Source organism: Amblyraja radiata, chromosome 13 (genome assembly GCF_010909765.2).
Source record: "Amblyraja radiata isolate CabotCenter1 chromosome 13, sAmbRad1.1.pri, whole genome shotgun sequence".
Classification (NCBI taxonomy): domain Eukaryota; kingdom Metazoa; phylum Chordata; class Chondrichthyes; order Rajiformes; family Rajidae; genus Amblyraja; species Amblyraja radiata.
Window position 1 is genome coordinate 24,915,844 of NC_045968.1, and position 13,363 is coordinate 24,929,206.

Below are 13,363 nucleotides of genomic sequence, written 5' to 3' on the forward strand. Positions count from 1 at the left end.
TGGGATTCTAATCCTGGGCTGTTGGTCAAGAACCCTAACTACTTGACGTCATATATTTATGTGGTAAACACCATTTCATAGATAGTATGACCAGGTCATCCCCAAATTACGACAGGGTTCCATTGTGAAATACTGTTCATAAACCGAGCAGATCACAAGTCAGGAATTTGGTTGTGAATCGAGTTCGCACATGGCAGGACACGATGGTAGTCCTGCAACGACTAGCAAACCGATCCCACCGGTCTCCCAAGTGTTTGTTCATATGACAAAATGTGCACATAAGTCGGATGATCGTGAACTGGGAGGACCTTTATAATGACAGTTATTTAAATTAAGATTGGCTTCAGTGCAATTGCTGTGCACAGCAGTGCGTAATCTCATAACAATGAGTACAAAATAGGTAATTTGATGTCATTATTACCCATTAATCATCATCTCATGATGTGTGACTGACATTGCATTTCTTGTGATGTTTGCCTTAAGTATAAGATGCAGAGCAAAGTATAACTTGATTAAGCACTGATTTTTAGAGTTGAAAGATTGTGATTGTTATTGTTTAAGAACAAAATCCCATGTTTTCCTAAGGGGAGCAGTTGTAGTAGTTTTTTGCAGAAGTGTTTTCAGCTGTCTTTTATTCCCCTTTTGTAGGCTCTGAAAGCAATTATTGCCATGGATACAGCAGGCTTAATTTTGGGATGGAGATTTTTTGACCATGCAGCTCACTTAGGTGGTGCACTTTTTGGAATGTGAGTCTCAAATGATTTCATTTTAATTTATTTTAAATCCAGTTAGCAATTTATTCTATGACATATAAAAATATAGCTTTTCAAATGGGTTCAATATATATTGGTTGTAAAATAAAATGGTGAATATCAGACTAATCTATTAAAGGTAATTAGTAAATATCCAGTTGAATGAAAATGGGGTGCTGCATCCCATTGGTTTAATTTAGTCTAGAGATACAGCGCAGAAATAGGCCCTTCCGCCGACTGAGTCCGCGCCAATCAGCGATCTCCATACACTATTACTATCCTACACACTAGGGACAATTTACAATCTTTACCAAAGCCTACAAACCTGTACGTCTTTGGAGTGTGGGAGGAAACCGGAGCTCCTGGCGAAACCCCACGTGGTCACAGTGAGAACGTACAAAATCCGTACAGACAACACCCGTAGTCAGGATAAAATCCAAGTATCTGGCGCTGCACCACAGTACAGCCCCAAGGTTATTAGGGAAAAGATACAAACTCTCCAGGCAACCTACTTACCTCTCCTTTCCATGTGATTTCTACAATACAACGTTCAGACATCCCACCACCCGAGAAGTGCACATGTCTCCTACGCTTAGCTCAGCTGCATTTTATAAATGGCAAAGGATTCTTAAGAAGGGTCATATAGGCCAAATACAGGCAAATGGGACAAGCTCGGGTAGGCTCCTTGATCGGCATGGAGGAATTAGGCCAAAGGGCATGTCCATTCTGTATGACTGATTTACATTTATATGATGCTCTACTTGTGACTCAGCCCGGCAGGATACTATGTTTCATAGCCCTGTTCTAGCTGGTATGCTTTCAAATCATATATATATTGATTATTATTGTTGAAATTACTATGGTACATACAACAAAAATATAACACAGGAGATGCAAGATACTGCAGATGCTGGAATCTCTAGCAAAACATAAAGTGCTGCAGGAACTCAGTAGCTCAGGATGACACACTGGTCAACCTGAGGAGTACCTTCAGCAACAGACTAATTCCACCAAGATGCAATACAGAACACCACAGGAGATCCTTCTTTCCTGTGGCAATTGTACAACTCCTCCCCCTTCTGTCGTGAGGTAGATTGACTCCACTCCAAATGTACGCACATCCCCAACCCTTTCCACTCATCACTTTAATTTCATGTTTCACGTATTTTGTGTTTTATGACAGTTGGCAGATCAATTTCCCTCCTGGGATAAATAAAGTTATATCGTATTGTATCTATGAAAGGAATGGAGACACAATGTTTCGGGTTGGGACCTTTCTTCAGGCCCAATCTGAAGAAGGGTCTCGGCCCAAAACGTAGTGTGTGTCCTTTCCTTTCACAGTTGCTGCCTGAGCTGTCGAGTTCCTCCAGCACTTTGTGTTTTGCTCAAAAAATATCAAATATTGTTCCATTAAATTTCTTCACACGGAGATCCTGAGACAGTTCAGAAATTAATAAATGAGATTGATCAGTCCATAAAAAAGAATGTGATTAAAATACAGCCTTAAAATGAAATTATGCAAATTAGTTAAAGTTCAAACATATTTTTGGTAGCGGAATGAATCTTAATTCCTGAAGAGACATGTAACAAGGCAAGGAGTATGTACTTCAGTTTAATATTTGAACTAAGTAAATTGTTTGAAGTGGCATTGTCATTTGTAGCATAGGCATTAGCTTAAAAAAAGTAACTTTTTCTTCCAGTTGGTATATCTTTCATGGCCACGAGCTGATCTGGAAGAACAGGGAGCCTCTTGTGAAGGTGTGGCATGATCTAAGGAATAAGGGTCCTGGAACTGGAGGAAATGGACCCTCATAGGGAAGAAGCTGCATTTCTTTTCAAAGATTCCCGAATGGATTAAGAGGAACAAGGACTGAAGCAATAACTGTGCTCAGGAGAAGGAAGAATTTACACCAAGACCTTGAATTTCTACAATACCGCAAAGTACTGTGAATTGTAAACTGAAATTAGACTACAGAACTGCCTGGTTAGAAATGAAGAGGAGCATTTCAAAATGGTAGCGTTGGGCAGACATTTAGCAGCCTCAAAAATTGAAATCTAAATTTTCAGCTGTTTGAAGCCGACTTATTTAAACTTTTTAAAACACCTCCACCTTTCGCACTACCTCCTATCTGAAGAACGAATCACCAAAACAAAAATTGTGTCAGCCAAATGTACCTGTCATGCTTAAAATCCATTATCACGGTATAGTCTTCATAGTGTACAGAGTTGAAGTGCTTCTTTTTCTCATACAGGGCGCATATCTTCAGAGTTACTCAAAACTGGAAATGCTGTCAAAGCAAGCTCAGAATGTGCACAATGGAAACTGCTGAAGGTTAACCAGCAACGTCCTTGCAATTTACCAGCAGCCATGAACACCTTGCTCTTGTCCAGCTCGGTCCGCTCCCCCTTTTAGGCCCTTGGCTAGCTCTTTTCTGGAGCCAAATGGGAATTTTTAGTAGCCACTCACATACTTTGAACTTGTTATGTCAGCCTCGATTCATAATCTATAATTTAACTTTGTGATGCAAATAAGATTTTCCACATAATACCTATGTGTTGAGAATGTAATATTTGAATATTATGGTTTATAGATTGCCACCGTATTACAATAGAGGTCTCCCCTCTCCATTTATACTACTCAGAAAATTGGCTACTCTGTCCAAAGCTCAACTGTCTAAATCACATTTGAGTTACAATAGTGTGCCATTCCTGAGAACTCTTTGTAATCTGAACAGTTTTGCAAGCCGGAAATGTGGCTGTTCAGCAATATATTTAAATTAAAACATAGGCCATCCAAGGACAACAGGTAGTTAGACCAGGCTGTTTAACACACCATTCAGATATTGTCAAAAACAGTCCCCACAGCAGAAGGTGCCTGCAGCAGGCAGCAAATCCATCCCACTGAACTCTCAGATGTTCATTCGTATGGATGGGCATTTGTAACGTAGGTGAGGACCTGTAATGCAGGAAGGAATGCAGTCAAGACAGAACAGCTCAATAACACCTACCATATGCTTTTAGGTTTTCAAAGCTGTAGTGAGTTACATGTACTAGTCACATCAATGTTAAGTGACCACCAGTTGGAAGCTTTACTGTCATCACTGTTTTATTTGCAATGTTTTCTTGTGAAGTCTGCTGAGAAAGAAAATAAAAAGAAAACAGATGCAAGAGACTGTAGCTGCTGGAATCTTGAGCAAAACTCAAGTGCTGGAGGAACTCAGCAGGTCAAGCAGCATCCAGAGATGGAATGGACAGGTTATATTTTGCGTCGGGTCTGAAGAAAGGGCCCTCCCGAAACATTGCCTGCATATTCCTTTTCCAGATGCTGCCTGACCTGTTGAGTTTCTCCAGCATTTTTTTATTTTGCTAAATTAAAAAACAGTCTGCTTTTCAGGTTTATGAGAGCTTGTCCCGTATAAAAGTATTTTTCATGCATGTCACAACTTTCAGTGAGCTATGAGCTTTTGTCACTTCAATGAATTTTCACAATTAATGTAATTCAAGTAAGTGAATGCAAGTTGCATAGGTGTTTCTGAAAGAACATTGATGGGGAAGCACACATTCAGTTTCATAACATGACCTGATAGTTAAAATAAAATTATATGTATTCACTTTTCATTTTTGGAAAGAAGATGCAAGCCAGAGTTGTTTACAGGATTTGGAATTCAAGTTCTAGAATTTGTAATTCTCACCGGCATTGTGTTTCCATCAGTTTATGATCTAGCAAGGGAAGTTTACCACCTTTCATTATTCTGATTGTCGTGCTGACCTGACAATGAACCAGAACTGGAGGCCTCAATCAATCAAAGCACCTCAACAATGGATCACGTATAAAGTGCCTACTCATTGCAGATGCCTTTGTGTACATCACAGTTCAGCAAGCAGCAAACATGGTTGAACTGATTGTTGGTCTCTGGGACAAATATAGAAGTTACTGGGTTAGCTCTTCAGATTGTGCTGCTGGGTATTTCGTGTCCACCTGAATAGATTGCCCAATTCTCTGTTTAATGTCATTCTGAATCGTTATACATCCAAGGTTTCTGGAGTCTAGATTACATGAAGAAGACTACATGTGCTACTTGAACCCAAGAATGTCTGCATCAATTGCTAGGGCGCTTGCTTGCAGTTGGGATACTGAGAACAGTGAATAAAATCTGTCACCGGATGAAGATTGCGATGGGCAACGTCTTAAACTGGGAAAATCTGCTTTCTCTCCATCACAGAGCTTCCATGGAGCTCCTTAGTTTTACTGTGCTCTCAATAATTATCCAATATACATTTCCTCCCAGCATAAGCCTTGTGATTACCCACTATTTCCGTATGAAAGAGGTTTTGTAAGAGTTTAGTGAAGTGCTGCATGGTCATATTGTGCAATTTATTTTGAAATGGAACTGTTCCAATGCTAATTTCATGTAAATTACTCATTCTTTTCGTCATTCTCATAGTGTGATTTGTCCCAGTCGATTTGTAACATTGATTAGATGCAATACCTCTTGATATAGTTTTTAATGCAAATTCTTACCCTGACCATTTGTTAGTATCAAACAAGATTAATAGCTAAGGTGTACTCAGGCCAAGGCAATACAGAGGGATACAGAAGACAAGCAAATCAATTGAATTTGATTAACCATTCTGATTAAAATGTTGTTCCCAAAGTATGACTAGATTATTTTTTTATTTAGTTTATGGTTATGTAGTACAAAGTGTGCCAGCCACCTACAAATAAAATAGGTCCCAGATTTTCATTTTTCATAACATTCCCTATTTCATAGAAGACACCAATGCGGCCCATTGATCTGTGCTGGCTCTTGAAGAAAAGTCCTTCTCCCACCCTTTAAAATCCTGATTATTTCAGCAACTGCCTTCACTAGAGATAGTTTATATTTGCCATATAACCTGACAAGCAGCACACAGCTTTGGTGTAGGGACATAGAGCACAGAAATAAGTCATTCTGCCCTCCCGTCCATGCTACCACCCCAGGCAATGTGTTTCAGATAGCAACCACCCTCTAAATGGAAATCATTGGCCTCTTCTTCATTAGCCCTCTTAGTCCTCAAGTTAAACCTCTTCCCTCTAGTTTTAGATGTCTTCATTATGGAGAAAATGTTCTTACTATCCATCTTATTTTAGATGGATTTATGTCCCTTATATTTTGCACCCTTCTATCAAGTCCTCCCTTAGCCTCTTACACGCCAAAGGAAACAAACCCAGTCTACAGGCGCCGACCTGTAGGGGTTATGGCTGCCTAGCCTGCAGCTGTCTGTTTTTATTTATTTTTCTTATTTTTAGTTAGTTTAATGTTTTGTTTTTAAGGAGTTCTAGCTTTTTTATGTGTGGGGGAGGGGAAGGGGGAAACTAATTTTCAGGGTCCCTACCTGGTCGGAGATGCAGCTTTTCTCCGGGCTGCACTTTCGACCCGTCCTCGCGGCCTACCAGCGGGCCTGGAGCGGCATTTCCTGAGGGGACCGCCCGGAGCCTCGGCATCGGCGGCGGCTGCGGAGCTGCGGGTCCGAGGAGCGAGGGGACCGCCCGGAGCCTCGGCATCGGCGGCGGCGGCACCGGCATCGGCGGCGGCGGAGCTGCGGTTGTGAGGACGGCGGTGCAGCGCTGGAGCACCATTGCGTGGCGGGCGGTGCCTTGCCTGGGTCGCCGCGCTGGAACTCCGGTGAGCTGGGACCGGCGTTAAAAACATCGCGGAGCTGCGGGCGGCGGCGCTGAACTTTCCATCGGGAGCCTGGGATCTCGCGACGAGATCGCCAGTTGAGCTCCATTCGACGCGGCCTTGTCGGCTCCGGAAGCCGCGGTCTCGAGTAGGGAGGCGGCCGTTCCAGGGTTCCCATGCCACTGAGAGGACTCTCCCGACGCCGGAACATCATCACCCGGCGAGGACGGCCTGGAACATCGGGCCTCCGTAGAGGCAACTGTGGAGGCCTCAATAGGCCCGACTATGGGTGGACATTGGGGATGGGACTGGACTTTGTGCCTTCCCCCATAATGGGAACCATTGTGGGGGGATGTTTTCATGTTAAAGCTATTTATTATTGTTATGTTTGTATTCTTTCTTATGTGCTGCATTGGCAAAAGGAATTTCACTACATCTAGGTGTATGTGACAATAAATCAACCTTTGAACCTTTGAACCTTAATCATTAATATACTCCATCCCAGGCAACAACCTGGTAAATCACATCTGCATGTTCCCCAGTGCAGACATGTCCTTTCTATAACTTGGTGACCAAAACTGTACATAAAAATTTAGCTTGTGGCCCAAACAAAGTTTTATAATATTATTTCATGATCTCCATGCTTTTAGAATGTTATGCTTTGGCTCATGAATCCTGCATGCTACCTTCACTGCCCTACCTGCCTATGCTGCCACATTTAGGGATCAATGCTGAAGGAAACCCATGCAGTCACAATGATACCATGCACATTTCATACACTGGCAAAGTTGGTAGAGCTGCTACCTCACAGTGCCAGAGACAGGGGTTCGAACCTGACCTCGGGCGTTGTCTGTAAAGTGTTTGCATGTTCCCCCTGTAACTGTGGGTTTCCTTCGAATGCACCAGTTTCCTCTCATATTACAAAGACCAGTGGGTTTGTAGGTGAATTTGCCTCTGTAAAATAGCCTCTAATGTGTAGAGAGTGGAGGTGAAAGTAGGATGACATAGAACTGGTGCGAACGGGTGATTGATAATCGGTGTGGACTAAGTGGGCCTAAGGAAAGATCATAGTATGCTCTAGTATCTGATGGCCTAAGGGCCAGGTTCCATACTTTATCTTTTAATCACACAGCAGGGGAGGTCAGAATAGATAAGCTTGTTACAATCCCTTTGCTGAACTTTTATGTAAGCAGAAGCTTCAAAATTATAACCCCCAAAGCTTCATTTGCTGGGGTGGTGTTTACTCACAGTTGGTACATAGTAAGAACCAGGTGCAATGAACACAATCTGTTATCAGATGAAGCCTGAGATTGGCAACATCTTAAAAAGGGAGAAAACTATGCAGCTGTTTTAATATTCTTGCAGCAATGGTCAAAAATATATTTCCTCACTGTACAGGCCTGTTGTTGCACCCTTACCATATGGAAGGAGTTTTGTAAGATGTTAGTGAGTTGTTACATTGTCATTTGTGTAATATATTAGCATTGCAACAGTGCCATACCAATTTCCAGTAAATTATTACATTATTTGATCATCCTGAGTTTGACCACATCTCCAGACCAAATACTTTCCCACTCAATGTTGGCATCAACAATGTTGATTATTGCTCGCCTAGCTCCACAAGTTAAAAATTAGCCATGCATTTTGAAAAGGCTTCAAATTTAAGGGCCCCAACCCCAAACATCTGTCCATTTCTCTCCACAGATCCATTGCGGAGTTTCTTCAGAATGCTTTTTTGCCCTCATTTTAATGGTCAGTTTTCATTTCAATGTTTACTCATGCAAGAACTCAGCTAATGGATGGGATTTGGGATTTTGGACACTTGGAGGTTAGGCTGCGGTTAGGAGAGGGTGAGATGTGGGGAGGGCAAAGGATTCCTCCTGAAACACCAATAACAAACAATCTGAAAGAGTGATTCAGATCCTCCAGCAACCAATTTGGGCTGATTTTGGAAAACTGCCCCTTTTCTTCTCTTTTAACTAAAAATGTAAGCAGGCTTCTCAAGACATCAGTGGATTTGTTCTCCATATCTGATTGTACCCTTGAGGTTGAGTGTTCTGCTCACTGGCTGACAGCAGATGGAAATTGGGGTACAATAGGAAGGGAATGAGAATTGTTACCTACATTTTAACTGCTTTCTTTCAGCCAATGCAAACATTATTAATAGAATTTGTTGTAATAATGTTGAGAAAAAAAAATCGAATTCTTCAATCATGGTTATGGTCAGTCTAATAGCAGAGCTAAATATCTGAAATGCTACTCTTTTTCAATATCCCTGGGAATCTGGAATCCCCTGCATGACCTGTTCATGTATATTCCAATCTCCCAAAGGTTGTTCACTTCAGTGACCGAAGCCTATTGACCCCTCAAAAGGTTTGTCCCAAAATGGTTTTATCATCAGAAATACATGTGCTGACAAAAACTGAATTGCCATCTCCCTAGGAATTATCACTTGAAGGATTACCTGTTAATTAATTACTAACTTTGTTAAACAAACCGTCATCTGTTATCAGGCTCCTGTTACTGTGATTTATTTTTGTTCCATTGTTTGGACTCCTTGATCCCTTAACTGAAGGTATTTGTAATCCCAAGCAAGAAAATGATTCAATATTTTCCAAATGGTTGCCACAGTTTGGACAAATTATGCAATTTCTTGATAAAAGTGGATGAGAATAATCCTTGCTTTGCTTGTGCAGATCCCTGTGGAATAGGCTTGTACATCCAATGTAGAACCAGTGCAAAATGCTTACTACTGCCTCTGTGAATTGCTTGCAGATCACAGTCCTTTGGGCAATGCACAGCTGTTATGGCAGCCCATAGAAGTAAGGAAAGGCTTAGCAGGGTGGCCGTGTTGGGAGAGGGGCTGTGTTGAGTTGAAGTGCTATGATGAGCGGGAGTGCAGTGTTGGGGCTCAAGAGGGTTTGGCTAGGGTATTGGGTAACAGCAGGTTTTTTTGTGTAATTCTTCCTAGGTTTTTGGTGTCGGAAAGGTGGGATAGTGGAATGCTCCTCCTGCGGGATGTTCCAAGGAAGTCGGGGATTTCCAGTGCCGCTGAGGATAACACCTGCAGTAAGTATGTTCAGCTGCAGCTCCTTGCGGACCGTGATTAGGAACTAGAGCTGCATCTGGATGACTTCAGGATTAACCGGAGGTGTCGGAATGTCATAGAGAGGAATTACAATGAAGTGGTCATGCCTAAGGTACAGGTAGGAAGTAGATGGGTTACCATCAGAAAAGCGAATAGGCAGGATACAGGAATCCCCTGGGGTCATTCCCTTCAACAATATGTATTCTTCTTTGGCTATTGTTGTGGGGGAGGACGGGTCGGGAGAACAGCGGCAGCAGTGGTCCTGTCTGCAATGTCAGGCCTGGCTGTGAGGTGCAGCCAGGGAGGGAAAAGTCGGACAGAGCCATAGGTGATTGGAGACTCATTAGTTAGGGGGGACAGATCGGAGATTCTGTGGCAGCAAATGGGACTCTGCCATGGTGTGTTGTCTCCCTGGTGCCAGGGTCCAGGATGTTGTTGCAGAACATTCTCAAGGGGAGAGCAAGCAGCCAGAAGTTGTGCACATCGGCACAAATGGCAGGTAGGAACAGGGATGAGGCCCTGTGAAGCGAATATAGATTAAAAAGCAGCATCCCAATAATCTCTGGATTACTCCCAGTGCAACATGCTAGCAACGATGGCAGCAGGAAGAATGGATAGTTCAGAAGCCAGTGCAGGGATCCATCCCACCCAGCTCACCACATCTTCCACCTGCTGCCATCAGGAAGGCGCTACAGCTCACTGTCCACCAAGACATCTCGATTTAAAAACAGTTTTTACCCACACGCAATCCGAATTCTGAACACACTGATAACAGCACATATCCTCCCCATGCATGTACTGTATATTGAATGATGTTGTGTTTTATGTTATGTTTGACGGGAATCAGCCTACCTTGTAACATCCTGTACTGAACCTGAATTCCACCAGCTTGACTGTGTGGTCATTAAATAATCTAATCTAATCTAATCTAAAGTAGATTTATTTTATTTCCTGCATTTTAAAGCAAACTGCAAGCCCTTTCTACCAAAGATCTTTGCTTTCTACTCAAAAGCCCAAACACTCTGACTGAAGTTATTCATTCAGGCGAGTAATGAATACAAAGGTGTGACTTTCCCGTACTCAGATGTGAGGTCAATTTTAATACCCTGGACTTGGAACAAATAACAAATGACAATGAACCAACTGAGGCTTTCCAGTAGGCTGCTCAATAATAAAGTGCCTCTGTAAAATGAACAATTGCAGAACATCAGATTAGGTAACTCAATAATTTAACAAGACTTTCTTTGCAGCAGACTATGGCTCGATTATGGTATTGAGAAATAACCAATCCACCATCAGTCACACAATGCTTCAAGCTAGGAGCAGCTCAGCAGGAACTTTGAAAAAGCTGACTGCCAAAAAGCTGACAACTCGAGAATGAAACTTTATAATGCTAGACTTGAAACAAAATGATATGGGCTTTGAAACTTAATCTGCAGTACAATGAATGTCTGTCGTTTTTATTGTACTGAAAGGAAACAAGAGTTTGCAGTGTAAATCTAAATGTTGATTAGAATCTAGAAATGTTGATTAGAAATTCTAGAATTAGCATTTCCATAGAAATCCAAGGGTATGCAATCATGACTTTTTTTTCTCTACACATTGTACATAAACGCTTTACAATTTAAACTTTTAAAACAGAAAATAACTGTTAGGGAGGTATGTAGGGTTTGGAGAGGCAGTGGGTAATTATAACCTTATCGGGTGGGTCATAATATGAATGTCTATTTTCATTTGCAGCAGACTCATGGGGTCAACCCTTAGACCTGTGTCAACTCATGGGGTCATTTCTTAATCTTGTGGTAACTGAAATATTATCGTCTCAGATCCATTGCCCCGTTAGGTTCACAGACTTTCAACACTTTCCATTCGCAGTTACAGAGAACTGAAAACTAGCCAGCTCCTCGTCCTTCCCCATTCATTCTCCTATTTCAAATTGGCACTTTTTTCTTTACTCCAATTTAAACTGGCAAACTTGTTTCAATTCAGATGAACTGCTACTTTCTTATTGTTAAAAATTTAAATCATCAGATGTTGGCACTCTTCCTGTCTACTCACTCCAGCTAAATGAAGGCATCCTCCAATCTCCATTACTTTAAAAGTCTGCTTCCAATGTTGCCTCTATTCCTCTCCATCTAATCCCAGATTTTGCCTCTTTCACTTTCTTCATTCTCTTGTGCAATTCATGATACACTGTTGGCTATTCTTCCTTCTAGTCTCTTTCTACTTGCCCTTCCTTTACTTTATGTTATCATCTATTCTCTCTTATTGCACCGGATCAATCTTATTCGGTGTCACTTTCATGTCATTTGTTTTTGCCTTGTCTCTTCATTTCTGTCCAATGCTTTTATTCTTTTTGGCTTTGCATGTGCCCAGACTTTGCATTTGCAGTGAATTTAGCTGCAAAACACTGCCAAGAAAAATGCAAAGTATTATAATTTGGTGAAAGTGAATGGGGAGGAGCAATATAAACTCGAGGGAATTATTCTAAAAGTAGTAAAAGATCAAAGAAATCTCTGCAGTTCATAAAAAGTGGTTGGTTGACAGTGATTTGGTCATACAAGACCGGCAGGAACTGTGAGGAGGTTGCAAAGAGGCCTCATAGGAATTTAGTCAAGTTGAGAGACTTGTCAAATACATGGTAGATGTGGTATGATGTAGATAAATGAGAGGTCAACTACTCCAATTGGGAAAGCAGAAAAACTGAATGTTATTGTAATGATAATAGTTTGAGAAATATTGAATGACAAAGGTAGAGAAGCCCAAGGTGTTTTAAAAAAAATATTTTCAGGTTATGATGATACACAGGCTGATAATATTTCCAGTTTGGAATGCAAGGATTGTGTGTGAATCAACTCTAAAGTGACACATATTAATTGTGGCCGAGATGACAAATAATAGAGAAAACAACATTCCAATCATTTGATTTTGTTCTGTAATATTTTAACTTTCATCCCCTCCATTCCAGGAGACGACTCTGACTGAAGAATAATTTGGCAGTTGCTTTGCCCAAATGTGTGCCTACAAGCTAAAATGGTGGATATTAATAAACTGTGTGATCATTTAGTTTAGTTTATTGTTACGTGTACCGAGGTATAGATGTTTTTAGATGTTTTTTATTAAGGACAGTGCATATTTATAGACAAATTAAATTTAATTAAATTCACTGTTCTTTTTACCTGTTGTTTAAAACCGAGCTGTGAGTCAATCACGATTCCTAAATATTTAAACTCCTTTACAATTTTAAGTTTTGTTCCATGAACAAACACATCCGGATCTGCATCTGTACTTGCCTTTTAGTGAAAAGCCTTTTTGCTATATTACATGCTATCCTGTCAGCGGAAAAATATACATGATTACAATTAATACAGATTAAAGGGAATAATGTTTAGTGCAATATAATATCCAGTAAAGTCTGATTAAAGATAGTCTAGGGTCTCCAATGAGGTAGATGGTAGGTCAGGACTTCTCATCTAAATGCCACAATGATTCTTGATATAGTTTTCAAGAAATAAACATACCTCCTTGCAAAGATATCGACTTTTTTTCTTGGGTCAATTGCTGTAATCTATCTATTGGAATTAAACATAATCTGCTCAAAATACTGTGCCAACTGGCAGCTTTGAGACACAGCACACCACAACTCTGGTATTTGGTAAAATGTACTCTTATTTCAGACTCCATTGAGGCACAGTAAATATATCCAAAGGGACTATATTTATTTAAGGCAAACTATTATATATATTGGATCTTTAGATTCTTAGATACCCCATGAGTTAACACAGGTCTAAGGGATGACCCTATGAGTCTGCTGTAAATGAAAATAGACATTCATATTATGACCCACCCGATAAGGTTAT

General features: G+C 40.9%; 1 protein-coding gene across 2 annotated transcripts in view; it reads left to right on the forward strand.

The window, feature by feature from the left end:
* Nucleotides 1-13,363, forward strand: part of parl (presenilin associated rhomboid like) — a 37,436-nt gene that overhangs the window by 22,532 nt on the left and 1,541 nt on the right. Inside the window, exons 9-10 of one of the 2 annotated variants that reach the window (XM_033031453.1) lie at nucleotides 649-746; nucleotides 2,453-5,407. In XM_033031453.1, the coding sequence (XP_032887344.1) occupies nucleotides 649-746; nucleotides 2,453-2,567 (213 nt within the window). In that variant the 3' untranslated portion in view covers nucleotides 2,568-5,407. Of the gene's footprint in view, nucleotides 1-648; nucleotides 747-2,452; nucleotides 5,408-13,363 lie in introns of those variants that run through there. The other variant, XM_033031454.1, reaches the window with a different exon arrangement.